At 46.6% G+C, this 27,983-nt stretch overlaps 2 protein-coding genes across 6 annotated transcripts; one reads left to right on the forward strand and one right to left on the reverse strand.

Annotated features, from left to right (window-relative positions):
- Positions 1–10,143: 10,143 nt before the first annotated feature.
- On the reverse strand, positions 10,144–22,264 carry SLC5A6 (solute carrier family 5 member 6). Of its 5 annotated transcripts, XM_021697509.1 has the most exons (19): positions 21,673–21,856; positions 21,429–21,495; positions 21,275–21,346; positions 19,092–19,184; positions 17,591–18,132; positions 17,201–17,266; positions 16,803–16,854; positions 16,354–16,421; positions 15,906–16,060; positions 14,898–15,038; positions 14,566–14,695; positions 13,934–14,022; positions 13,400–13,512; positions 13,002–13,069; positions 12,506–12,592; positions 12,176–12,357; positions 11,879–11,982; positions 11,539–11,654; positions 10,144–11,119 (listed from the first exon to the last, which is right to left on the reverse strand). In XM_021697509.1, exons 5-19 carry the CDS (start codon positions 17,981–17,983, stop codon positions 10,967–10,969), a joined length of 1,917 nt encoding a protein of 638 aa, XP_021553184.1. In that variant the 5' UTR covers positions 17,984–18,132; positions 19,092–19,184; positions 21,275–21,346; positions 21,429–21,495; positions 21,673–21,856; the 3' UTR covers positions 10,144–10,966. The 5 variants fall into 5 exon arrangements, with proteins under 5 accessions (XP_021553184.1, XP_021553186.2, XP_044774736.1 ...); XM_021697511.2 differs by lacking the exons at positions 10,144–11,119; positions 21,673–21,856 and adding an exon at positions 22,180–22,264 and having other exon boundaries at positions 11,189–11,654; XM_044918801.1 differs by lacking the exon at positions 10,144–11,119 and having other exon boundaries at positions 11,189–11,654.
- Positions 22,013–27,961, forward strand: ATRAID (all-trans retinoic acid induced differentiation factor). Its single transcript, XM_021697514.1, has 7 exons — positions 22,013–22,394; positions 23,099–23,220; positions 25,981–26,052; positions 26,265–26,336; positions 26,437–26,558; positions 27,289–27,386; positions 27,610–27,961. Exons 1-7 carry the CDS (start codon positions 22,296–22,298, stop codon positions 27,712–27,714), a joined length of 690 nt encoding a protein of 229 aa, XP_021553189.1. The 5' UTR covers positions 22,013–22,295; the 3' UTR covers positions 27,715–27,961.
- Positions 27,962–27,983: the final 22 nt, after the last annotated feature.

The following is a 27,983-nucleotide window of genomic DNA, read 5'->3' on the forward strand; positions in this document are numbered from 1 at the left end:
CATGTCTCAGGGACACAGCTGTTGTCAAATAGGGAGGGGCAGAGAGCCAAAGGGAGCCAGGATTTTCTTGAACAGAAGTTGAAGGAAATCTTGTAAAGCAAAGAGGCAGACGGTTGATTGCTACTTTTAGGCACCACTGTCTTATTCTTGCTAATGGAACACTGATTTTGTTAAGTATAGTCTGGCAACAGACTCAGGAAAGATGAGGGTGTCACCAGCAGCATTGCCAGAATCTCAAATAAAAATATAGGACAGCCAGTTAAAACTGAATTTCAGACAAACAAGTAAGGGGCAACCCTTTTCACCCCATCCTCCATCCTCCCCCGGGGTGAACTGTGATTGGTTAAGACAAGCGTGATAATCCTGTTACCCCTTGCTAAAGATTGGTTAGGAGGTGGGCATGTCACACACTTCTGACCAACTGCATATGGTGGAGAAATCTTCTGGGGGCTCTGGGAAAGATTTTCCTCCCTGATTACAAACAGAAGAACCAGTACTCGAGCAAGTGAGAGAAAGCACAAGAGCAAGCAATGTGGAAGTCCTTTATGCTTCGTGCCTTCACTAATCTCACGTGAAGGTATGTGCTGGGAACAGCAACAGTCATTTTGTCGCCATGAAGGAAAAGTCTTAAGTAAGTCAGAGAGATTGAGCCAGAACTCTGCCATTGTTGAACTTCTGAATGAGGCAGCTCTGGAATTCTTTTCACCAGACTTCTTGTTATGTGAAATAATGAATGTCCTCACTGTTTGAGCTTCTTTTAGTTGGGGTACTCTGTTTATGCTGCTGGGAGCATCTTAAATAATTCAGCTGAAAGTATTTTGAATCTCACTCAGTGGGTGTTAAATGGCTGTGGTTAATAGACCCAATCTCCTACCCAGATAAATAAAACCATTTTGTTATAACATCTCCTGGCCTCGTAATGTCACTTGGATCTTTCTCAACTTCTCACAAAAGAATCACAGAAACCCTCCCACGGACTTTTTGGGGTGGGCAGGAGACCATTTCTTGCTCCTTAGGATGGAATAATTATTAACAGTTCTCTGTGTCCTCAAAGTCACTGACAGCTTCAGAGATCTGAACTGGGTGCTTGGGGAGTGCTGGCCAGGCACGCCAGTTTTATGGGACAGGTGGATGCTGTTTCACAGTTTGGGGTTTGAGATGGGCAACCTTTAGCCAGGACGAAGTTGAGGTTGTTGACCCTGAGATATCATTAGCCTCAGTGGTATCTGTGCTCTCACTTTTAATCCCAATGTAGATAATACCCACTGTTCATTGGCTTTATTTCCAAACATTCTGAAGTGAATAAAATTTATGAAATGTTTACTGGCCACAATTTGTATATGTGGCAAACATTTTTACTTTTTAAAATTTTGAATAGATTATATATGCATATGGCATATACAGAATTCAGACCAGTACGTCCCCCATCCAGCCTGGTCTCCTTTTTCCCTTCTCCAGAAGCAGCCATTGTTATCAGGGTCTTGTGTATCCTTCCAGACTTTTGTATACCTGGACAAATATATAAATATGTATAGCTCTTTTTAAGATACAAATGACAGAATATGGTACATATTAATTGTATCTTGGAGATTCTCCCACATCATTATTTTTTAAAATACCTTACTCTGTTCAAGAGCTGCATTGTCTTCTAATGCATGGATGTGCCATAACGTATTAGCTATCTCCAATTAATAGACACTTCAATGGACATTTGTCATGTTTTCTGGTTGGCCAACTTCTTTGGAACATTTTTCATGTTCGTGGAAATATTCACTCTTTAGTCTCCTTTGAAACTCCACCAACCAGCTGTACCCATGCCAATCTCCAAATCAGAAATGGACCCCAGGAGGAAATGGGCTTTGGGTAGGATACCTATTATGGCTGGCAAGGGTGCAGCACGGCCTTATGGCTTTGGGGACAGCATGGATTTCAAAGCGTGAGTTCCTGATGCAGAAGAGATATTAGTGGTGCTGGTGTGAGTGACAGTTGCAACTGCAGTCAGGTTCTTGGTGGCAGTGCAAATTTAGCATCTAGTTTTTGGTGGCAGCAGAATTCTTCTGGGCCTTTCACACATCAGGCTATTTATATATGTGGTTTGTGGCTTTAATTCTTGAGGATTATCATCAAGCCTATTCTCTAGTCCTCACAACCATGTTCTTTATAACAAACGACTTTCTGCTCATCAGCCAAAGTCACTTCTGCTGCTTGCAACCAAGAGCCCATTCTGAGACAAATATTTTGTTTCCTTCTAATTTGTAGTTTTATCATCTAATTTGTAATTTGTATTTTCCTCGCATATACGTCTGTGTACCTGTGTGCAAGCGAATCTGTGGCATAAAATCCTAAAAATGGAAATGCTCTGAAAGAATATTTGAAAGACACATCTGATAAAGGAGTATCATCCAAAATATACAAAGAACTCTTAAAACTCAACAAGACAACAATCCAACTAAAAAAATAGGCCAAAGACCTTACTAGACATCTCATCAAAGAAGATACATTAAATAAGCATATGGAAAGATGCTCTACAACATATATAATCAAGGAAATGCAAATTAAAACAATGAGAAAAAAATTTTTTAATAAAATTCTGATTCTTTTCTGGAAGCGAAAATGTTCAATAACAGCCCCCCCAAATCTGAAAAAGAATATTGAGTGGGAATTTGCCCTATAATATATGAAAATATGAATTTAAAGGTATATAAAGCTATGTAAACATAACACAAACAGATTTAGCAACCTACAATGAAGGGATAAAAATAGATCAGTGGAATAAAGTGCGAAACATCCATATATCTGTGCAAATGTTTATGGTTAGAGGCAATGCTTATTTATTTAGTTAGTTAATTTCGATAGTGGCAACATTTAAATCTATGAAGGAAGGGTGGCTTTTTCAACAAATCATGTGAGATAATTGGCTATCCACTGAAGAAAAAATAACATTAGATTGAACCTCCTCCCCATCACATCAAACACAGCTGGTACAAATAATTAAACATTTAGAGGGAAAAGGTTAAAATATCTTAAAGGTTTTTAAACTATAGTTTAAATAATATTGGGGTGGAGAATGCCTGCCTAAACAAGACACAAAACCCAGAAGAGCCATAAAAAACTGAGAGATTTGTTCTCAAAATTTAAAACTTCTGTTAAAAGAAATGTTCTAACAGAAGTTATAAGAAAAGGGAAAGTAAAAAAAGGGGGGGGGAAAGTGTGGGGGTAAATTATTGCATGGAATTAATATCCAGAATATATACAGAATTCTGACAACAATTATTTAAATCAACAGAGGATATGATCAGGAAACTCACAAAAAAATCCAAACCAAAAAAGAAGGAGGTAGAGGAGGAAAAAAAGGAGGTGGAGAAGAGGGGGAACAAGGAGAGGAGGAGGAGGAAGAGAAAAAGTAAAGGTGCTCAAACTCAATTATATTCAAGAAAAGTAAATTAAATGAAATATTTTTTTTTACCCATCAGATTGTTCAACATTTAAAAGATTGCTTGTCTAATTGCTCTGTAATGCTCTAGTTGCAATATAATTCTGAAATGGTTTATAATTTCCAGTTTTAATGGTTTAAAATTTCCAATTTTATCTTTGATACAGGTTTATTTAGAAGTATTTTTTAAACTTCCAGATGTATAGGGCTTTAAAAATATTTTAGTATTGGTAATACATGAATTGTTCAACATCAAAATGGATAAGAAAGTGTAGAGATATGGGAGACAAGGTGACCCCCCACCTCTGTCTTCTGGTCACCCCATCCCCTTTCACAGGCAGGGAGACTCCCCTCTTCATCATTGTAAGTTTCTTTTGTACCCTTCCAGAGACACTTTGTGCAGGTAAAAACAAGTATTAATGTGGTCTTTTCCACATCATTTTTACTACAGTGACATATACTATTCTGCATCTTGCCTTTCTTCTTAATAATATGTTAGGAGAGACAGCTATGTGAGTGAATGATATTAGCAGATTAAATTTTTTACTGAAAAATGTACATAGAGGGGCGTCTGGGTGGCTCAGTCATTAAGTGTCTGCCTCCAGCTCAGGTCATGATCCCAGGGTTCTGGGATCGAGCCCCGCATCGGGCTCCCTGCTCTGCGGGAAGCCTGCTTCTCCCTCTCCCACTCCCTCTGCTTGTGTTCTCTCTCTCGCTGTCTCTCTCTGTCAAATAAATAAAATCTTTAACAAAAATAAAAAGAAAAAAGAAAAATGTATATAAAGCCTATAAGACATAGTTGTAATGTTTACAGTGAACCTTTATGATATTCCCATTCAGTGAAGAACTAGAATATTGCAGGTGCCTGCAAAGCCCCTCCCTGATCACATTATCCGCACTTCGCTTGAGGTCATCTCTCTCCTGGCTTTAGGTTAATCATTCCTTTGCTTTTTAAATTTTTTTAAATTTTTTAAGATTTTATTTATTTATTTGACAGAGAGACACAGCGAGAGAGGGAACACAAGCAGGGGGGGAGTGGGAGAGGGAGAAGCAGGCTTCCCACAGAGCAGGGAGCCCTATGCAGGGCTCTATCCCAGGAATCACGACCTGAGCCGAAGGCAGACGCTTAACGACTGAGCCACCCAGGCGCCCCCCCTTGCTTTTTTGAAAAAATGGTCTCACCACCTTGTATAGTTTTTTCTGTTTTGAACTTTAGCAAATGGAATCACAGTGTTTTCTTCCATGACTTTGCTTTCTTTTGATCAACACTTGATGTGTGTGGTTGTGGTTAATTTTTTGTCACTGCTAGATAGCATTCCTGTAAGAATGTAACACTAGTTTTTATGGACTTTGGGGTTGTCTCCAGTTTGGCACTATTATGTTCCTAAGAAAGTTCTTGTACATCTCCTGGCTTAAGGTAACGGTTCCTTAAGTGTGGTCCACCAACCCCTAGGGCTCTCTGGGACCTTATCAGGGAGTCACTGAAGTTAAAACTATTTTCTTTCATGCTAATACTAAGATGTAATCTGCCCTTTTCACTCTGTGAACATTCGCACTAGTTGCAGTCACCTTAGCACAAATCAAGTCGATTTGGAGTCATTTTTTGCCAGTTTGGTTAAGTATGTAATTGCATGTTATTTTGGTTTTAATTGTCATATCCCTGGTTACTAATAAGACTGAATTCTTTTTGTCATATTTATAGATCATTTGGATTTCCTCATTTGTAAAATGCCAATTCAAATCTTTCCCCCATTTTTGAGATGTCTTTTTTATGTTCTTAGTTCTTTATGGTCATTTAAAAAAAAGATTTTATTTGTTTATTTGACAGAGAGAGACACAGCGAGAGAGGGAACACAAGCAGGGGGAGCCTGGGATCATGACCTGAGCCGAAGGCAGACACTTAACTGAGCCACCCAGGCGCCCTGTCATATGTTCTTTAAGTCAGATACATGTGTTGCAACTTTATTTTCCCTTTTTCTATGTTGTCTTTTTCACTTTCACTGAAAAGTTTTTAACATGTCAAATTCATCACTTTTCCTTTGTTTTGAGCTTTTGTGTGCTCACTAGAATATCAAGTACAAAGGTGAAATGAAATTATAATAGCAAGCATCTTTATCTTGTTCCTGATCTCTAAGAGATAACTTCCAAACCTCATCATCAATTTTTCCCCCACTGTTTCCCTTTTTAAAAACAACTTTGAGGGGCACCTGGGTGGCTCAGTTGGTTGGGCGACTGCCTTTGGCTCAGGTCATGATCCTGGAGTCCCGAGATCGAGTCCCGCATTGGGCTCCCAGCTCAGCGGGGAGCCTGTTTCTCCCTCTGACTCTCCCCCTCTCATGCTCTCTCTATCTCATTCTCTCTCTCAAATAAATAAATAAAATCTTTAAAAATAATAATAATAAAAAATAATAAAAACAACTTTGAGGGCGCCTGGGTGGCTCAGTTGGTTAAGAGACTGCCTTCGGCTCAGGTCATGATCCTGGAGTCCAGGGATTGAGTCCCGCATCGGGCTCCCTCCTCAGCAGGGAGTCTGCTTCTCCCTCTCCCGCTCCCCCCTCTTGTGCTCTCTCTCTCTCAAATAAATAAATAAAATCTTAAAAAAAAAACCTCTTGATTAGAGTTAAAAGAATTAAATTATTTTACCTTTAATTTTGGTTATAGTTTTAAATGTTTTGTTGTAGATTGTTTTCATAGATACCCTTAATCAGGTTAAGCAAGTCCTTCTAGTGCTAGCTTTTCTCCTAAATGAATGTTAAACTTCATGAAACTGTTTCTGCATCTGTTAAGATAGTGAGATTTTTGGGCGCCTGGGTGGCTCAGTCGGTTGAGCGACTGCCTTCGGCTCAGGTCATGATCCTGGAGTCCCGGGATCGAGTCCCATATCGGGCTCCTTGCTCAGCAGGGGGTCTGCTTCTCCCTCTGACCCTCCCCCCTCTCATGTGCTCTCTCTCTCTCATTCTCTCTCTCAAATAAATAAAATCTTTAAAAAAAAAAAGATAGTGAGATTTTTGCTCTAATCTGTTAATGTTAAGGATCATATTATTTGAGTTTCTATTGTTAAAACAACCTCTCATTTCTGAGATAAACTCAATGATGATATATTATCTTTTTTATATACATTGCTGAATTCAGTTCACTAATATTTTGTAATTTTGCAGCTATGTTTGTAATACTGACCAATAGTTTTCCTTTCTTCTTATGCTGTCTCTGCCTGGTTTTGGTATTGGATTGATGCTGATAAAAGATTTAAAATTTCATTCTTTAAGTGTTGCTGGAAAACAGAAAACACATTCAGGAAGGTTCCCTCTTCATCTATACTCTGGAAGCATTTACATAAATTTAGAATTATTTATTCCTTCAAAGATTAGAACTCAATAGTGAAGTCATGTGGGCCTGGGGTTTTCCTCATGATTAGATGGTTTTATTTAATATTGTTTCTATTTTTTTTTTTTTTAAGATTTTATTTATTTATTCATGAGAGACAGAGAGAGAGGCAGAGGCAGAGGGAGAAGCAGGCTTCCCGCCGAGCAAGGAGCCCGAAGCGGGACTCGATCCCAGGACCCTGGGATCATGACCTGAGCCGAAGGCAGACGCTTAACCAACTGAGCCACCCAGGCATCCCTGTTTCTATTTCTTTAATGGGAATAGGACTATTCAGCTATCCTATTGTTTCTGGAGTCTGTTTTAGTGATATTTTTCTAGTAATTTGTCCAGTTTTATCTAAAATTTCAAATTTGTTGGCCTAAAGTAGTTCATAATCTGATTACCATGTTAATATCTAGATATCTGTAATTACGTAGCCTTGTTATTTCTGGAATTATTTATGTCTTCTCTTTTCTCTTATTTTTGCCAGTTGGTTTTATTATTCTTTCAAAGTCCCAAATTTGGACTTGTTGAGCAATGTGAAATTGGACTGCAAATCCACAGGAGAGCTGATTTATGATTTTCCAGAGATTTTATTCACTGTTCTGCTTGGCTGTAATCCAACTCTCCTTGCACTGGGCTGGCCCCTGTGCAGGTGTCCATCACCCTGCTTAGGCTGACATCACACCCAGACTGCCTCACCCTACTTGGGCTCCCATCTGACTGCAGGTCTTCCTCCCATACAGATGCACTCACTGCCACGTTCTAACAGCCCAGGCTGGGCTGCTCCCATGTGCAAATGCCCTCTTTGTTCTGCAAACTTTGATTCTCCAGGTGGGACACATACAGACACATACACACTGGCTCTGACAACTCCCGTCAGGCCACCTTCTATGTGGTTGCCCTCCTCCCCCTGCTCAGACTCTGACATGCACACCAGACAGCCCCCAGCACCAATGCTACCTTGCACTGTTCCACCTAATGGTTTTAGGACTGAATTATGCAGGAAGAGAAGGGAAGAGTTCAGAAAATATGAACTATACCCAGAGGCATTTTTTTCATGAAGTGTTTTAGTAACATAATGCAATGTATGAGTGTATGGGATCATAACACGAGCATATTCTTTTTTAAAGATTTTATTTATTTTTTGAGAGAGAGAGAGAGAACACGAGAGGGGGGAGGGTCAGAGGGAGAAGCAGGCTCCCTGCCGAGCAGGGAGCCCAATGCAGGACTCAATCCAGGGACTCCAGGATCATGACCTGAGCCGAAGGCAGTCGCTTAACCAACTGAGCCACCCAGGCACCCATGAGCATATTCTTAACTGTGGGTCTGTCAAAGGTTTGAAAGCCACTGACCTAGAAAGGTTTTGGAATGATGGTATAGTAACGCCCCATTTAGAGCGTTATAGTTTTCTGGGCTACTGCCTCAAGATTCCCTGCCACCTGTGTGAACACCCCATCCAAACGGACGCTTCCCTGGCTGACAACAGAGATACAACTTTGGTGGGCTACTGGGAGTCACAGACCTGAGTTCTAGTTCTGCCCCTCAACTTCTCACCAGCCAAGCAATCTGGTTATCTTATACACTAAAAATGCAGATGATATGCGCCATACCTCCCTCCCAAGGCATAAAATCAGGTAGTACATGAAAAGTGCTTTGAAAACTACAGCAAATATACAATAACTGACATCTAATGGATGTTTAAGTCCTTTACATGCAATGTAACTGAATCTTTAAACAACTCTGAAATTCACATTTAATAGATGAGGAAACTAAAGCTTAAGGAGGTTGAATGGATGAGAGGGTATTTGAATCCAGGTCTGTGCATTCAACTATACCCTCATCATCATTAAGCAGTATTTTTTTGTTGGTTTGTTTTTAACAGAGAGCGAGAGCGAGAGCACACAAGTGGGGGAGTGGCAGGCAAAGGGAGAAGCAGGATCCCCACTGAGCAGGGAGCCAATGTGGGGCTTGATCCCAGGACCCCGGGATCACGACCTGAGCCAAAGGGATTAAGCAGTACTTTTAAAGATTTTATTTTATTTTATTTTATTTTTATTTTTTTAAAAGATTTTATTTATTTATTTGACAGAGAGATAGAAGAGCACAAGCAGAGGGAGTGGCAGAGGGAGAGGGAGAAGCAGGCTCTGCACTGAGCAGGGAACCCGATGCGGTACTCGATCCCAGGACCCTGAGATCATGACCTGAGCCGAAGGCAGACGCTTAACCATCTGAGCCACCCAGGCGCCCTAAAGATTTTATTTTTAAGTAATCTCTACACCCAACGTGGGGCTCAAACTCACAACCCCAAGATCAAGAGACGCCTACTTTTCCGACTGAGCCAGCCAGGCACCCCATAAGTGGTACTTTCATCATATGTGAATGAAGCAGAGCATCTTTGTTCTGTTACAGAGTTTTATATGGATATGGAGAACCAAATGTATTTACCATTTCCCCATTAAACATTCTAATTCTTGAAAGCTTTGAATCCTGCGGACTTTCACCTTTTCTATGCAAATATAGCTAACAGGCAAGGATCTGAGACTAAATGAGGTCACTTTGAAATGATGGTGGTACCTATACAGGGTCCAGTGGTGGCAGTCAGTTCCTTAGATGCAAAATGGTGGCCAAGTTTAAGGCCCTTGCACGTAGGCGATGGATAAATATGTTGAAGAACAAACAAATGGGAGCCTGGTTAGGTCTACAACTCTGGCAGCTTGGTGGGGTGGGGTAGTTAGCCAAGAGCAACGGCCCCTCAGCCCCCAGGTTGAAGGACTGTCAAGAAGAGAGCATACCTCAAGGCAGAGTCCACTTGGCATTTTCTGAAACTGTCCACAGATCTGCCTGGGATCAGGTCTCTGCTGAGGGGCCCGGAGAGTCTGTGTAGAGCTCCTTCTGAGCAGCTGGATGAGTCCAGGGCAGGGCAGGGCCCAGGGGTGGGTGGGTTTGAGCACAGTGTTCTTCACAAGAGTCCAGCTCAAATGTTCTATTTTTAAAGCCAAATAACAGCATTCTTCCTCCAGCCCCAAAAGTGAAAATTTGAGCAGCAATAATTTTTCTGGCCAAGGACAAGGTGGAGGTGGGACAGGAGACAGAATGAGCCACAGGGGATGAAAAGCAGCAGAGAGAGAGTGTGCATTTCCACCCAGATGAGTCCAATGCTGTCCCTGAAGACATGCCAGCCAGTCTCCAAATCTCCACAAGCCAGTGCCAATCCCCTTCCACCTCTCCTCAGCAGAGGAACACCTGTGCAGGGGAGGGAGCACTTTACCCCTGCCATGGATGGGACCGGGGGGGGGGGGCGATGACGATGACGAGAACAGCTGTGAACAGTACAGAAGCCCAGATTCTAGGTCCAATAACAGTTTTTATTCCCTTGGAACAAAGATCTGTGGGAAAGAAACTCCAAAAAGGAAACATGAACATGAACAACAAAATGACACTAGAGTGGTGTGCCAGGTGGATGGCACACTCCACAGTGGACCTGGTCATGCCCTGGTTTCTCGGATCAATATTTGCTCCGCCCCCAAGTGCCCATGACAGGTGGAGGGTGGGGGCAGTGAGGTGGAAAGCTTCCCTACTCTATGCAAGGGAGATGAATGTCACTCTGAGGTCTCTCAGGGACACCAAACCCTCCCCCTCAAGAATAGAGGTAGACAGGTAAGAATGAGAGGGACCTGGGTGTCACAGATAATGAGAAAGTAGTCATGGACCCTTTGTGGCCGACAGAATCTATGCTTAAAATAGTACCATAAGAGAAGCAACAGCTCGCTGAGACAACTTTGTGTTTCATGGTAAACATGGCCAACCTTGTCAAACCAGGCCCCAGAGCAGTGGTAACTAGCACTACTGTTTCTATTCACTTCAAAGGAGCCTGGTGATGGTTAATCGGAAGCCATTTCCCATTTCCCAGAGGATTTGCTCCGATCCCCTTTTCTAGCAAAATCCTATCCCCTGCAAGCCTGGTCCTCTATAGAGAATAGGCTGTAAAAACCCTGTCCTACCCTCACACTTCCCATGACACGACAGCTTCTACTGCAGCCCAAACACCTAAAAACAAGGTCCTTTGGTGGGCTAGATAATCCAGTTCTCGATTGTCCCTACATTGTGTATCACCTAACTCATCACTGTACTACAGGATGGCCTCTGGCACTGGGACCCGAGCCTAGATCACAGTGAGGTCTCCTGGAGGATGAAGGTGGGGCTGTTCCCTTGGTGGGCTGAGCTTTCCTCAGGCACTGCCATGACCTCCTTGTCTCTGCTGTTCTTCAACATCCCATTACTCATCTTTTCCGGAAATGTAGGAGTGTCCACTGAGAGGTCCTGGAGAACACAGAGCAAAGGGAGTGGAGGGGGTGGGATGAACATGAGACAAAGGGGTGAAGGAACTCAGGCAGAAAAGGTGGAAGACCCTGCTTTGATCCCTGCTGGAAGGGAGATCAGCAAAGGGCAGTGGGGGAGAAAGGGAGGAGCAAAGCATGAGGTGAGTGGTGGTGGTGGTGGGGGCGGTAGGGAGAGGAAAGGCCAGCACACTAGGCACCTCTCTGGGCTGAGACCCTTCTGCCCACCAAGTCAGCACTCCCCTGAGGGTAGAAGCCAGGGCAGTTACTGGGGGATGGTCCAGGTTCAGACAAATAATGAGAGCTGCTGGGGAGGAGAAAGGAAAGGGAGGGAAGAGAATCTGGAAGGTCCGGCAGTAAGAGAGGGAGGGGAGGGTATAATCTGGACAACATAGCTGCTACCTGGCTGTAGCTTATGCAGTGAAATCGCTTCTGACAGGACAGGGGCAGCAGGGCAACGAGCTTTGGTAACACTGGGTAAATGGTCCGAGGATTCAGGGTCCGGCCCCGCATTCCTCCTGAAGGCAAAGGCACTTCTGAGTCTCCTACCATGTAACCAGTGCACACCCAGCAAGCCATCTGTTCTCAGGGCTCTGGGTTCCCAGCCCCTGCCCACCTCCCAGAGCTCAGCCAAGAAGCCCAAGGAGCCCAGAGGGCAGGGTCAGTTTTCCCCCAGAGCCAGATTCCCTGAGTGGCCTCCCTCAGTCTCACTTCTCTGGGTCCCCATTCCACACGCCCTCACCAGTGAGCAGACTGACAATCAGGCCCACCACAATGACTGTGGTTGAGTTGTGAGCGCTGTACCATAAATACGACAAGGAGTAGAGACGCTGCAGTCCTGTAGGCCTGGGGAGAACCGAGATAAGGACAGTTAGCAATTCGCTGACAGGGCATTCCTCAGGGACATAGCCCCCGGATGTTGGGACCCAACACCTAACATTTCCCTGAGGACTCTGGTGGCCCATCCCTTAGCAAGACCCCTGGGAAACCCCTCAAAAATGAGCTATTCTCACCAAGGAGAGAGCGAGTCCCAACTCACTTGGAGAGGGTGGTTGAGGGCATCAGTGTGGTCATGGTGACAGAGGTCAGATTGCTAGGCAGGGAAAAGCTGGATATATTAGGAGGAGAGGGTGCCATGCGGGAGGCCATGTTGGTCACTATGCTCCCGATGCCGATCCAGAAGGCCATGATGAGTCCAGCCAACAGGCCCACAATGGCACCCTGCCCAGAGACACAACACATTCTCCTGTCATGATGCCAGCCCTAATAAATCTTCACATCAGTTCCCAGAACTCATGGGGAGAGCCCGGCCAAGATAATTCTCAGGTCCACCCCTGTACACGACTGTGGAGCCAGATGGATCACTCACAGGAGGGTTGGCACAAGGAAAGAACATCCCAAGACAGAAGAGTCCGAGCAGCGGCCCCCCAACCATGCCAAAGATGCTGAGTGCTGCCTGTGGGCGACAGGGATGAGGAAAAAACGAGAGAACATTCAGGCTCAGAGAACCCTAGCCTCACCAATGTAGAGCACAGCCACCTGCCAATGCCTCAGCGCCCCACTTGTCGGATCTGCCTGTATCTTCTACCTGGAAACATCAGAATGCAGGATTCCAGAGGGCAAATCCTGGGAATGTTAAGGGAATGTACTTTGGGTTGTCCTCTGTGGCTGATCCCTCAGATGTCTGAGCTGACAATGTCCTGGGAATAACTCTAGGGAACACAGCTAACGGTGGTCCATCAAAGGTCAATTTTTGACACCCATCCCTATACCATTCCCTTCACATCAGCTGTCTTCCTCAACTTCCTGTTTCAATCCGCTCCTTTCTCCCTTAAAAATTGCTTTCTTCTCTGCACAGTCCTTACCTGTAACACGGGTCCCATCTGGGAAGAAATATAGGCCATTCCCAGACAAAGTAGCCCATAGCCAAAGGCTGGAGAAAAAGAAGGGAGGAAAGAGGCAGAGATAAGAAAGGAGAAAAAGTAGAGCAAAGCTCCTTCCCCAGCCAAACCATTACCTCTGTGTCCCTGGAAACGGCATATTCCTTCCTGCCCCAGCTCCAGGTCCCTCCCAGCTGGTCTTCCCACCTATGTGACTCAGAGACCTTCCCAGGGAAAGCCCTGAGATGCCAACAAGTTTGTGTGCTTCGTTTGGCAAGCACTGAGCCCAGACTAAAGCTGGTGCTGTGAAGCAGACTGATGACAGTGCTTAGAGTGTGTTTTAGAAAGAATAAAACTAAAAAAATGAGGAAACATAATCCCACCGAGGATTCTGGAAAGCATGATGGCCTGGACTTCAGAGAATTGAGGGAACCAGGGTCGGATCAGATCTTCCATCGTAACAGTTGCCAATGAGTTAAAAGCAGAAGATATGGTGCTGAAAAGAGGAACACAAAGATGAGCTGTGCTGAGCCCGGGAGCTGAGAGGCAAAACCAACAGGGGCCCTACTGAGGGAAGAGCGCCCTAAAGGCAGGAGAGGACATACGCAGCCAGGAGCCATCCTCATTCCTCACGGTTGGCAGCTGAGGGAGAGGTCCAGAAGGCAAGGGCACTTGTCCTTTCTGAACGGGATACAGGTTTTGATCAAGTAGAATCAATTCCTAGAAGAATCCTTCTCCAGCAAGGGGGATCCCCTGGGAGAGGATATGCGCTATTCTACACAGATGAGCTGTCCCTCATCATCTATAGATGGATGGGCACACTGAGAAACTCAGAGAGATCCCCTCTTCTACCTGTCACCTTGGGCCAAGTAGGGCTCAGCTGCACCAAGCCTGAGGGAAACGGTCGAAGAGGGTACCTGAGGGAGCCACTGAAGAGGCAGGCAACAAAGAGCCCAGGCAGGCCTGGCAGGTCTTTCAGGAGATCCATCACAAAATACAGGACGAACTGCAGGCAGAGCAGAAGTGCACAGCTCTCTTGAGAGAGGAACCCTTCCCCAGAGTGAAGCGTGTGGGAAGCCCCCTGCACGTGCCCCTACCAGTCTATGGAGAGTGAGTGACTAAGAAGGGGGCTAAGCACTGAGGGTGTCCCAGTTAGTGGAGAGAAAATGGGCTCTAGGTAGAGAATGACGCAGTTCAGCTCCCAACCCTGCCCCTGACTAGCAGTGTGACGAGCATTCCGGCCACCTCGATGAGGCTTTTTTTCTTTTCTGTAAAATGAGACTGTTGCAAGGATTACAGGAGACCAGGTACAGTCGTGAGCCAATAATAAAGGCAGGTCCCCACCCCAGCAGGGTGAGCACTATGATTAGGTGATGCTGGCCAGGGGCTGGGACCCTCATGTGCTAGACTGTAGAATCCCAAGTGGAAAACGACTTACATCCATTTCCTACCCAGGGTGAGAGTCCTTTCTGCAGCCAACCAGACACTCCTCCTGGGGAGCCAAGCTGGCCCTCATGGGCAAAGAAGGGTGCCAGGGAGGACTTCTCACCTGGTCAGGGGCTGCTTGAGCCTGCTGGGTGCTCATGGGATACTCCTGGTAGTAGACAAACATGACCAAGCCAATGAGGCAGCTCATGCAGAGGACCAACTGCTGGCAAGGGAAGACTGCATAGCAGGAGCTGCAGAGAGACCAGTGCCAAGGAGACAGAGGCTGTTAACAGACACCCTCAGGCACGTCTCCGAGCTCCAGAAAGCAGACCCATATCCTGACCCCAATGGGTGTGTGTGTATGCTCTGGCATCCTGCCCCAACCCCACCTGCCCCGTGGAACGGGGCCCCCTCTCCTCTGCTCCTCCCCGGTCTTCCTGTCCCTGTACTCACAGCACAGCAGCCTTCTCCGTGCGGGAACTGAGGTAGCGCTGCACCTGAGCCTGGTTCACCCCATACAAGGAGAGCATCATGAAGACACCCCCAAAAGCCAATGTCCAGAAAGTGTGCCGTACAAAAGGATCTGGATCCAGCCTACAACAGACACCGACTGGTCACTGTGGCATAGCCCCAGACAGACACAGCCTTCCTCACACTCCTACAACAGGGGGCAGAGCAGAAACGCTGCTGCAGGGCAAAGGAGCTACTGAAGGCAAGAACTGGATGGACACAAGGGGCGCCTGGGTGGCTCAGCCGTTAAGCGTCTGCCTTCGGCTCAGGTCATGATCCCAGGTCCTGGGATCGAGCCCCGCATCGGGCTCCCTGCTCGGCAGGAAGCCTGCTTCTCCCTCTCCCACTCCCCCTGCTTGTGTTCCCCCTCTCACTGTGTCTCTCTCTGTCAAATAAATAAATAAAATCTTTAAAAAAAAAAAAAAAAAAGAACTGGGTGGACACAAGAAACAGCACAGCAAGATGGAGGAAGGGTTCTATCCCTCCAACCCACAGCCTCATGCCAGGTACTAAAAACATCTTGGGGGCGCCTGGGTGGCTCAGTTGGTTAAGCGACTGCCTTCGGCTCAGGTCACGATCCTGGAGTCCCTGGATCGAGTCCCGCATCGGGCTCCCTGCTCGGCAGGGAGCCTGCTTCTCCCTCTGACCCTCCCCCCTCTCATGTGCTCTCTCTCATTCTCTCTCTCTCAAATAAATAAATAAAATCTTTAAAATAAAAAAATAAAAAAATAAAAAAATAAAAAAAAATAAAAACATCTTGGCTCTCCTTACCCACCAGCCAGATCCCTGTGATCACCCTCCATCTCTGCAGTGCCAGCTTCCCACCTGTCTCACTGCTGCCCCTAAGGCTTCCACAGCTTGTCCTGTCTACTGTAGCCCTGAGTTCAGGTTCTAGGATGGGCTCGGCCCCCAGGCACTACAGACCCCAGCCAGGGGAAGGGGTGTACTTACACGATCCCAGAGATGCGGCCATGCTGGGAAGCCACTTCCCACACATGCCTCAAGCCGCCCACCTTGGCTGACCCCACAATGATAACCACCAGCTGCCCTAGGAACATGACCAGCGTCTGGAACACGTCTGTCCAGATGACTGCCTTCAGTCCGCCCTGCAAGGCAAAGACAGCATGCCTGCCACAGACGTCTTTAAAGCCATCTACAAGCGAAGACACCACACCTACCACCAGCAGGCGACTATACTGCCACCAGGGGCATAACTGCTGAGCCTCTGTTGACATCAGTCCCAGTCCGTCTCCTACCCCACCAAAGTCCCAGCCCGTCTCCTACATCCTGTCTCGTCCCACTCCAGAGCTCCATCCCACCTCACCTACATTTTTACCTCATCCCTTCCTTTCTTTTCCCTCCCATCTCCTCTCCCTCTCCTAAGACTTACTACACTTACCAGAGCAGTATAGACAGTACAAACAATGCCTAGGGTCAGCACTGACAGCCACAAGTCAAAGCCAGTCACTGTAAACAGATAAAAACCACATTCCTGTCTCTGGAAGAGGGTTTCCCAACAGAGAAACCAGAAAAACCCTAGTAAGACATGAGACATTTGGTCATTAAGGATGAAATAAATCATTCACCACAATGGGAAAAAAAAAAATGTTTGAATCCCACCAAAAGGTGTTGATTAACCAGTTCAGATGAGACATGGTAATGTTTGATTAGCTTTCGGGTGAGGTGAGCCAAGGCACTTCCACCTCCAGCGGAGACCAGTCACGAGTCCATGCAGGGAACTCCCTGGCCAAGGTCGGATTCTTTTCTGCACACTCTCCTCTACCGGCCCCTCCCAAAGGTGTTTTCCCAGTCGGCTGTGGCTGAGAGCCAAGGGCTGTGACTCCTCACCTGCATTGAGGGCCAATGATGGTGCATAGAGCACGACTCCCATGTAGATCACCTGTTGCATACGGAGAAGAGAACGTGAGGGGGAGGGGAAAGGAGGGTGGCCAGAGGGAAGGGAAAAGATGGACCTCAGCTCCAATAACCTAATGGCCTCCCTTTGTCTCGGCTCACTTCCCTCTCCCTTCTTCCAAATCTTGGCTTGCTGCCACCATAGTGACTGTGCTGCAACTGGAAGGAATAGGAAGCAGGATGCCTCTGGTGGCTTCAGGGACGCTGACCCCTAGTGGGACCTTCAATCTTGCCAGTTTGAGAGCAGGAAAAGCTCAGAATCCTTCAACATACCAGAGTTTGGGTCCCTCTACCATATCTCAAGCTCAAATTCTACCCTCATATCTACTTACCATCTGAAAGATGAAGGTCAAGGTCCCACAAACCCGCACAGCTTTATTGAATCGGAGCTCCAGGTACTAGGTAGGAATATGTATGTACACATATACATATATATAAGTAAGTAAAAGTATTCCTCCCCACTCTACCCCACAATTCAACTTCCCTCAAGAAACCCAGGAACGTGAAGGAATATTCAACTCATATCTGCTCTGGGCCTCCCAGCACAGCACCCTCCTCTTCCCACCTGACCTCACCCAGAAAGAACTTGGAAACACACAATGTGTCTCATCATTCTCATTAGGCAGAAGAGGCCCAGCGACCCAGATCCCTCATATATGGCCTCTTCCTTCTTTCTATTCCTGACCCTGTTGGTCCTATGTGTTCCTCTTCCCCCCACTCACCTCATAGGCACTGGTGAGATGCAGGCGGTAGAAGACAGGGATGAAGACGTGTGCAGGGATCAGCAGGCCCAGAAAATAGCAGCAGCCCAGGAACCAATACTGGGTCCCAAATCGGTAGATCTCGGACGGCACACCCAAGATGGCCACGGCTGATTGGAAGGTGGCCAGCAGAGACAGAGCCACAGGAAGACAGCTCATTTTTCGGTCTGCCATGAGCAGTTGGCCAACAGTATGCCGGCCCCAGCCACGAAAGGCATGGTAGAGCCCAATAGCAAGGGAGAGAACCAGCAGCAGCACAAACACTACATAGTCCACAAGGGAGAAGGTAGATGTGACAGTGTTTGTGTCTGAGGCTGGGAGCAGGGGAGCAGAGGTGCTCACCACCACACTCATATCTTCACCGTGTCTGTGGCCTATGGCCACGTGCTGCTCCTGGGCTCTGGGCTGCCACTCAGCTGGGCAGTGGCAGGCAGGTGGCTACAACCTGGCTTCTAGCCACGATCTCACAGTCCTTCTCCACCAAGTGACATTGTCCAAGTGAGCTGCAAAGGAATCAGCTCCTAGTCAGGCTTACCCTGCCTTCATGGGCACCCATCCTCAGGCCTGTATATCCCACACCCATCAAACCTGAACCAGCCAGCTCTGTACAGCCCTTGTAAGTCTAGAGGTCCTAGTATGGATTTGGTAGGGGAGGAAGGAAGCAGCAGAGTGAGACAGCCAGGTGACAACTGCTTGTCCAAGATCATTTTGGGCATACACAGCTGTGAAACATAAGAACCTTCTTGGGGTGCCTGGGGGGTGCAGATTGTGAGATCGAACCCTGTGTCAGGCTCTGCACTCAGTGTGGAGTCTGCTTGAGATTCTCTCTCCCTCTGCCCCTCACCCTCCTCTCTAAAATAAATTAAATCTTAAAAAACAAAAACAAAAAACTAACCTTCTTAGGTCTCCACCCCAATCACAAAAGAAAAATCAACTCTAGCCCACATTTCTTCTCAAAGACTTCCCTGCCCCCACTTGCAGGCACAGACCCAGTCACTACAGCATACTAAGCCAGCAGACCCCAGCCTGGCGCCACAACCCAGCAGGGAAGAAGAAAGGGAGACTAATAACAGCATAGTTTCCTCTCTTTCCCCCAGCCTCAGCCCCCATCTCCCCTATTCCCAATGTCACCTTCCTAACAGGACCCCTTTTCAGCACTGATCCCCAGTGCGATTACCTACATGGCAGCCCCAAACTCCATTCCACATATCCCCAGGCCAACCACTTCGTTCTCCCCAGCACTACTAGAAAAGCCCTGCCACCCATCTCTCAGCAACTCTCCCAGCAACACTACAGTCAATAGCAGATCTGGGGAGAGTGCTGGGATTCAAAAGTGTGAGGGCAATGTACGGGAGCCAGGAGTTCAGAGTTATGATACAGAGAAGCAAACCAGCCAGGGAGCTAGGGGCAAGGGAACAACAGCCAGGGAAAGTGCACCTCTCCTCCTGGAGCAGGAACCTACCTAGAGAAGTAATCTCTGTTCTGAGGCAGTGCTGCCTGGAGAAGCTGTGTGTCTGGAGCTGAGCAGAAGCTGAGGGTCTGGCTCTATAAGTAGCTGAGGTGAAATCAGGAATTAGGGGCGGAGTGAAGCTCAGCAGCTATTTGCTCTGGCCCCTTCAGGGAACCAATCAATGTGATTCAAATGGCCCTATCACCCTATGGCCCCCAAACTCCAGCTCAGTCCTAGAGGCTCCAGAGTGGGAAACAGGGAGCTCACATTCAACAGCATTCCTAGCTAGATTAGGCTTTCACTGTAAGTCACACTTGGCACTGTGTGCTAGAGGGAATTACAAAGTAGGAGCCCAGGGAAACGGGAAAGTTGCTTTTCTGACTCCTGCACCAAAAATACTCATTCTCAAAGAAATACAGCATTATCCTCAGAACAAGGACAGGATTATGCTACTTCAAAACTTAAGGGAACATTCAGAGATCACTATCATGACCCCCCTCAGTTACCAACAAAGATACTGAAGCCCAGGTGACTCAAGTGATCTTTCCAGAACCACAGAGCCGATTATTGTCAGTCTAGATTAGAGCTCAGGTCTACTGATTCCCCATCCATCCACTCTTCATTTATACCATAATGTCTTTAGAAGATATCCACGACATACTCATTGATATGGAGAAAAAAATACCAAAGCATGTAGGTTTTCAGATAGCCTAAATGATGACAGTTAACCCTTTTTGAACACCCCCCTTTTTTTTTTCATGAAGCAACTCAGCTCTTACTTCTTGTAACCCAGCTGTGTGCCATGAACTTTACAAACTTTAACAATGATAATGAAAAAGTACCCTTTGTTATCACTTTTAAAACACCACCTCTTGTTTATGAACTTTAAATGAACACTCTCTAGCTCTCAAAGAAACGGAGTCAGAAAAGTTAAAGAACTTCCTTAAGGTCACATGGCATGATACAAAACAAGGGAGAAAGAAAGAGTGCTATCTGCAGGTAGGACAGGTGATTTACCAAGGGGCCCATCCTTACTATTCCTAGAACCAGGGCGGGAGCAGAATGTTAATTGTAGTCAGTCATTCACGGAACAAAGTTTAGATTCCAACTAGTCTAAATACACATTAATATAATCTATGTCTTCTGTTCTTGCCCACTAGGAGAAAGATCAGCCTGGCTGTCTTCTGGTTCACTCACACTGTGTTCTTGGGCAGATGTCGCCCGGCTGGCAAGATATGGTCTTACAGAGACCAAACCTGAACTCTGAACCTCGTGGGGCCAACAAAGAGAGGAAATCAGAGGCGGCAACTCTAGGATCACATGTTCTACGAGTCACAAATGTTCGTACCCAGAATAGTATTCCCAACGGGCCACTCTGGTTTAACCTAAAGATGCCCTGGGCCTTTGTACATTGCAACATCTTTAGTTCCCACTCCTCTTTGGCAAATTTTACTATGATAGAGGTGATGGAAAATACTGGAAAATAAGAGAAGGTGTCTGCTGTGTGCAAATAAGAATGCGTAGCTGTAAAGGGTTAGTGATAAGGCTACGCTGGTTACGGAAAGGAAAAACGATCTCAGTGTAGACTAGAACACAGACATACAGAACTGGAAACTCTCCTGCTGGGGTAAATTGGTGAAGCTTCTAAATAGAATTCTATTTGCATGAGGTGTAGAGAACCTTCCTGGATGGCTGAAGACAGAGCCAGGCAAGACAGGAAAAACCTGACCCAGTAACAACGTGTTCCTCAGACATGATTCTGATTCCAAGAACAGGATAGTGGCTTTCTAAAAACTACACTGCTCTAAACCCCATGGACTTGCATCTCCCTGAGAGAGGAGGAGCCAAAACAGCAGAGTGGTTTCACTAAAACTGTAACACACAGGGCACAAAATAGTGGGCTGTGAGACCCCTTTCTAAAAGTATGACACACACAGAAACGGAAGACCATCATTCTACACCACCGTACCCCCTTTGACAGCCTGCACTGAATTGCCTTGACTCCTACAAAGGGCAAAGGGGGCATTGCAGGACCCACTGTCCCAAAAAAGATTCCTTAAAAATCTGCCCTTGTGCTTAGAATTCCTCGAGGTCTGAAAGCTTCGGTACCCTCATTAAAAGGCTAAGAACTATCAACGCCTTAGAGAACGTGCCAGCCAGCTGAAAGTAAATCCTTTCAAGGAGATTCCACATACCTGCGGTGTGTGGAAGGGAAGCCGGGGCCGGCCACTCAAGACGAGTCAGCTTTGACGAGCTTTTGCCTGGCCCTATAATCAAAGGCAACACTCAGTCCCTCCGGGCACGGGGCTCCCGAGGGCCACCCTGGGGTAGCGCTCGCCTTTCCCTTACCTCCGTGGCTCCGCCAGGGCTAAGAAGGTCCAGTCGTTTGTCCTGAGATCAGCATCGCTCCGTTTTTCTGGGAAGGAAAAGGAGTTGAGAAGGCAGGCAAACGCCTACCCCGCCCCCCCTCCTCACCAAGGATCCGGCCGCCACGCGGTCTCCGGACTGAGGTGAAGGTGCCAGGGTGCCCGGAGCCTCCCCAGGCTCGTCTCCTCCCGCCGGGGTTTGCCCTTCACTCTTCTATCACCCTTACCCTCTTTATTTGCTGGCTTCCCGCCTTCCCTCCACACGTGAGGTAGCTTAACCACTACACCACGCGGTCTCAACTCAGATCTTCCCGCGCCTCCACGCGGGGAACCAGCTCGCCCTGCCCCTCCCCGTCCCCGCGCCACTCTCGGGAGCCTCTGGGTACTGGCCCCCATGCGCTGGCCCGCCCAGGTGCAGCCCATTTGCCGGGTCTCCACCTTTGGGTGCAGCGGAGTGGCCGAGCCGGCCCTGCCATATGCCGGCTGAGTGACAGCGGCGGGGGGACGGGGGGGGAGGCCCGCCCCCTGGCCGCCTCACGTGGCGCCGCCATGTTTACTGAGGGCGGACGGAGTGGGCACCGAGCCACTGCGGTGACGCGACCTCGGCGTCCGGAAGCGAGGAATACGGAGCTGAAAGAGCGGCGGCGGGGAGGCCTTCGCTAACAGGGGAAAAGGAGAGGGGGTTGGCCAGTCCGCCCTAACGGGGACAGGGGCGCGCAGAAAAGAGCTCTAACCTCCTCGAGCAGCCGCAAGCCCCAGCCCGTACCGGGCGACTAGGCCACGCCCTGGCAGGGCGGAGCCACACGCGCAAGTCTCGCGAGGCGCTGAGAAGGACGAAAGGAGCAAAAAAATGTCTCCTCGCGGGCCGGGCAGTCCTTCGTTCCTGGTCCCTTGGGCAGCGACCCTGCTCCTCGCTCTGGGCGCGGAAAGGGCTCTGGCGCTACCCGAGGTACAGAAGCAAGTTAGAGGTCGGGCTGAAGCAGAGCTGCTGGGCAACCTCGTTTCGCGCTCGCCCGTCCTCGGCTCTCCCCTCTCCCCTCTCCCCAGCCCGCCCTGGCTCGGATTTGGTCCCTGAGGCTTCCTTAGCTGTAGCCCAGCCGGCTCCGGCTCCTGAGTACTCACGCCGCGCAGGTCTCCCGGTGCCCTCGCCCTGCTGACGAAGACCTTTAAAATTTGATCTCCTTGTTCCTTAATCTTTGAATAACTTTAAACTTTTCGGCTACCGACGAGTCCTCTGGCTCTTCCTCAAGCTTGTCACGCGCCAATGCCGTATATCGTGCTCTGGCAGTACTGTACCTTGTGTAAAGCTTGATGAGTTCTTTGTATGCTTTTATACCTGGCCAAACCGGGTCTGTCAGATTGAGAAGTCACTGGAGAGGGCATAAGAAATATGTTCGAATAGTGATCTTCAAAGATGAGGGCCTTTCCTGGGCAAGGTCTGGTGCAGAAAGTCTCTAGTATGCTGATTTAGCTCCTGGCTCTAGGCGAAGAAATGAATCCCGTAGGCAAACTTGATATATGAAGATAGGACACTTACCTGCCCAGTGTTAAAGGGATTCTGAAGAGTGTACTTACTGGCAGTTAACTTTTGCTACCTATTTGTTCTTTTCTTGGCTTTTCTTTATGGAATTCTAATAGTTTTCTCTTTTGCAGATATGCATGCTGTGTCCAGGGAGTGTGCGGGATTTGTCAGAAGTGACCCTTTATTGTAAGCAGACACCAGAGCTAAGGCTGCACTCCCGCTGCTGCCTGAATCAGGAGGGCACCATCGTGGGGTGAGGGAGGAAAAGACAACTCTGGATACTGGAAGAGTTCCCAAACCGGATTCCTTTTTTTTTTTTTTTTAAAGTAGGCTTCATGCCCAGTGTGGGGCTTGAACTTAGGACCCTGAGTTCAAGACTTGGGTGGAGATAAGAGTCCAACACTTAACCCACTGAGCCACCCAGGCACCCCCTCTTCCCCCAGATTCTTAAAGGCTTGCCTGATTGGCTTTGGGATAAATATCCGTGCCTGTTTTGGGGGCATCCAAACCATGATTCTGTGTTACAGCATTTTTAGCTAGGTAAACAACCCTGTGATTCTTCCTGGTTGAAACTGCATAGAAGTCACAATTTTTGCCCATTTAAAAAAAAGCTCCGGGCGCCTGGGTGGCTCAGATGGTTAAGCGTCTGCCTTCGGCTCAGGTCATGATCCTGGAGTCCCGGGATCGAGTCCCGCATCGGGCTCCCTGCTTGGCGGGGAGTCTGCTTCTCCTCCCTCTGACCCTCCTCCCTCTCCTGCTCTCTGTCTCTCGTTCTCTCTCTCTCAAATAAATAAATAAAATCTTAAAAAAAAAAAAGCTCCTTATGACTTCCTCTTATTTTTTTTTAAAAGAGGTTATTTATTTGAGAGACAGTGAGCAAGAGTATGGGAGCAGGGGCAGAGGGAGAGGCTGACTCCCCACACTGAGCAGGGAGCCCGATGTGGGGCTCTATCCCAGGATTCCAGGATCATGACCTGAGCCGAAGGCAGATGCTTAACCAACTGAGCTGCCCAGGCGCCCCTATGGCTTCCTCTTAAAAGAAGTTTTGTTCTTTTATTTTCAACTCTGGATTACTTAGTGTATATCTCCATGAAATGGCTCCCTTAGCCTCAGAGGCAATTTATTAATAGGGTATTCTTCCCTTCCGGTTATTTCATGTTTGTCTTTGAGGCAGATTCCTCTTCTGCAGATTCTGTCCCCTTATGAAGGTTAGTCCCTGCATTTTCTTCCTTTACACTCTGAGGATTCACTCTTTGTACAGTTTCAGCTATAACCACCGTGCAGGTGTTTCCCCAAACTAGATCTCTTTTAGTATCCTTGGCCACCTCTCCAACCTGAAGGTACACATGAATACCTCTAGCTTCCTATTATACATTTCCTCTTGAGTGCACCCTCACTTCAGAATCCTAAATGTCATCTGTCTTGCTTCCATTCTCCTCTCTCCCTAATTACCTAAATACTTCTCTATAGGAAACTATCTGAAAACCAATTTTTTTCCCGTCATCCCTCTCTGGTTTTAAAATTAGAATTGTCTGTTGCCCTCAGGATAAAGTTCAAACCATAAACCACTACAGATTGGTCTCAATCCACTTTTCAAACATTTTTTTTCCAACTATTTGTCCACTAAAACCCTTCATGAGGGTCTGGCTTGAGCCAGACTTGCCTACTTTCCAAAAGCATTCCGCTTTTGTTTCTTTGTTCATTCAGGCCTCCTTATCTGAAATTTCCTTCCTCCACCAAATTAAAACATATCCATCCTTTAATTCCAGCATCCTCTGTAATGCTCTCTACTACTCAATGTTAGAATATCTTTGTTTACTTCTTCTAACCCTTAGTGTCTGTACCACTCAAAATTATTCATATATTGTCCTGTGATTTCTTTCAGATGATAATTTAATGTTTATGTTGTTTTTATATTTGGTGATGGTCTTCCTCTACTACATTGTAAGCCACTTGAAAACTAAGATACTGAGGGTTTTCTTTTTATTCTCCCAATTTTCGCAGTTAATAGGCACTTAGTATGGGTGCCTAGGCAGCTCAGTCGGTTAAGCAGCTGCCTTTGGCTCAGGTCAGCCCTGCATTGGGTTCCCTGCTCAGTGGGGAGTCTGCTTCTCCCTCTCCCTCTGCCACCCCCACTGCTTGTACTCTCTCACTCTCTGTCAAATAAATAAATAAAATCTTTTAAAAAAATAGGCACTCAGTAAATATTTGAAGAATAAAGGAACAGACAGCAATATATAGTGAAGGAAAAATAATGTGGCATGGTCCTTAATATCCAGTAATTTGTCTTCAGTCTGTGGTAGAAAATGCACTTGGAAAAAACTTTCGTTTATGGGACTTGAATTTTTTCCCCATTTGAAGGCCTTTGTGGATCTGAGAATCATAATGCTACATTGTGAAGATTCACTAACCTAGACAAGTAACAAATTTCTTCCAATATATGCACAGATGCATAGATACACTGGTTAGAACAGGACTGTCCGATAGCACTTCCTGCTATGATGGAAATGTTCCATATCTGTACTTTCCGATATAGTAGCCACTGATCACATGGTGAGTGGTTACTGAATAGTTGAAATGTGGCTAGTGCAAATGAGAAACTGAATTTTTTTTACCTAATTTATTTATTTTTTTAAAGATTTTATTTATTTATTAGAGAGAGAGAGTGAGAGCAGGAACACAAGCAGTGGGAGTGGGAGAGGGAGAAGCAGGCTTCCCGCCGAGCAGGGAGCCCGATGCGGGGCTCCCAGGATCCTGGGATCGTGACCTGAGCTGAAGGCAGACGCTCAATGACTGAGCCACCCAGGCGCCCCTTTTTTACCTAATTTAAATACCTACATGGAGCTAGTGGTGACTGAACTGGACAGTGCAGAATTAAAACATCTACCACAGCATCTAGTTTGTGGCCCTGAACACAGCTGTGTTCAATTAATATTTGCTGAAAAGAGGGTTATATTAGCTTACCATTGGTGAAGAGAGACATATAATTACACGGATTACTGTGTTTCCTCAGGCTGGATCTCCAGAACTGTTCTCTGAAGGACCCTGGTCCAGACTTTCCTCAGGCACATACTGCCGTCATCATGTAAGTGGTTGGTTATCCTCCCTCCCCAACGGCAACTATGATAAAGGGCTGATGGGAAAGTCTTTGAGGTTGGACTCCTAAAAAGATGTTTGAATATTAATGTCCAAACTTGGACAACTCAGAATGAGAACTGGATTACCAGCCCAGGAAGATATGTGAATGGAATTAGAGTGTTTTCCTAGAGCACACGGCTAACAGTGTGTGCTTTGCAGAGACCTGCAAGCAAACCCCCTCAAGGATGACTTGGCCAACACCTTCCGTGGCTTTACCCAGCTCCAGACTCTGTGAGTAAGGGTATAGGGTTGGGGAGAGAACCAAAGAGGGACAGTGCTGTGAGCTCAGCAATTTTGGGCTGTGCATTATGACTGCCTGTGTTGTGTTCAGGATACTGCCCCAAGATGTCAGCTGTCCCGGAGGTATTAATGCCTGGAATACTGTCACCTTCTGTATAAAAAACCAAACCTGCCAAGGGCAAAGGAACCTTTGCAACAGCACTGGGGACCAAGGTACGCTGTCTCACCTCCACCCTTCCAGGAACTGCCTTTCATCCCTTATATTCTCCATTTTAGATCTGACAGTACTAAGTTGCTTAAGTGCTTCTTGTTCAAGTTTCTGAACCTCTAACCCCTTGAAAGAAAAGGTTGTAAGATGTATTGTTGTTATGTTCTTTTTAAAAAAATTTTTATTTAAATTTAATTAGCCAACATACAGTACATCATTAGTTTCATATGTAGTGTTCAATAACTTATCAGTTGCGTATAACACCCAGTGCTCATCACATCACATGCCCTACTTAATGCCCATCATCTAGTTACCCCATCCCCCACCCACCTCCCCTCCAGCAGCCTTCAGTTTGTTTCCTATAGTTAAAAATCTCTCTACGAAACTAATGAATCTTTGAACACTACATCAGAAACTAATGATGTACTATATGATGGCTACTTGAACGTAATAATAATAAAAAAGAATCTTTCACAATTTTTCTCCCTCTCTGATGACTTCCCATTCAGTTTTCCGTCCTTTCCCCTATGATCCTCTGTGCTGTTTCTTATATTCCACATATGAAGGATAATTGTCTTTCTCTCTTTGACTTTGTTGTTATGTTCTGATTATTTGAAATCTTCTTTCTTCTGCTTTTGACCTAGAAATAGTTGAGAGAATCTAAGTTGAAGCAGATATTTGACAAACCTACATAATGAGATTTAGTGATGTCTTCTGTTTTTCTCTGGCTCACAGAAATGTGTCCTGAGAATGGATCCTGTGTACCTGATGGTCCAGGTCTCTTGGAATGTGTCTGTGCTGATGGCTTCCATGGCTACAAGTGTATGCGCCAGGTGAGGAATTAGGCCTTCTAATTAGGGATAAAAGAAATGCATAAAGAAGAACCTCTCTGAAAGAAGAGCCCTAAGACCAGAGCTGATGCAAATCGTCTAGAGAAGGAAACTATAAGAGAATTGTCCTGGATAAGGGGATAGGTATACTAGGAAAGAACTAGGTGTTAGGATGTAGTCCTTGGTGTCACGATGTATGAGGGGTTTTTTGGTCTGTCATTCATAGGGTTCCTTCTCACTGCTTATGTTCTTCGGTATTCTGGGATCCACCACATTATCCATCTCCATTCTGCTTTGGGGGACCCAACGCCGAAAAGCCAAGACTTCGTGAACCACATAAGTCTTCCTACTGACCTAAAGATCTTCTTGATCTATCTGAGCCCAGTCAGGGAGATTCTCTTCCTAGACAGGCATGGTTGGCCAGCAGGTCCTCCTCAAGACTGAAGCCACTTTTGGCAGGAAGATGGAAAGTTGCATAGCCTTGGGGTGTTGTGGACACCGCGGTCCAGGAGTGGACGGGGACTGGTGCCCCATTTGTGCTTGTGCTTGACTATAATAAACATCTTTTCTTGTCGTTCTTTTTTTTTTTTTTTTTTTAAT

Source organism: Neomonachus schauinslandi, chromosome 10 (genome assembly GCF_002201575.2).
Source record: "Neomonachus schauinslandi chromosome 10, ASM220157v2, whole genome shotgun sequence".
Taxonomy (NCBI): domain Eukaryota; kingdom Metazoa; phylum Chordata; class Mammalia; order Carnivora; family Phocidae; genus Neomonachus; species Neomonachus schauinslandi.

Bases quoted from the DNA above. Each gene is read 5' to 3' on its own strand.
- ATRAID (XM_021697514.1), top strand. From the start codon at position 22,296: ATGTCTCCTCGCGGGCCGGGCAGTCCTTCGTTCCTGGTCCCTTGGGCA. The intron at 26,337-26,436 runs GTGAGTAAGGGT...TGTTGTGTTCAG, and splicing joins TTTACCCAGCTCCAGACTCT to GATACTGCCCCAAGATGTCA. The intron at 26,559-27,288 runs GTACGCTGTCTC...TCTGGCTCACAG, and splicing joins CAACAGCACTGGGGACCAAG to AAATGTGTCCTGAGAATGGA.
- SLC5A6 (XM_021697511.2), bottom strand. From the start codon at position 17,983: ATGAGTGTGGTGGTGAGCACCTCTGCTCCCCTGCTCCCAGCCTCAGAC. The intron at 16,422-16,802 runs GTGAGGAGTCAC...ATCTGTTTACAG, and splicing joins ATCATTGGCCCTCAATGCAG to TGACTGGCTTTGACTTGTGG. The intron at 14,023-14,565 runs GTGAGAAGTCCT...CTCTGCCTGCAG, and splicing joins CTCAAGCAGCCCCTGACCAG to TTCGTCCTGTATTTTGTGAT.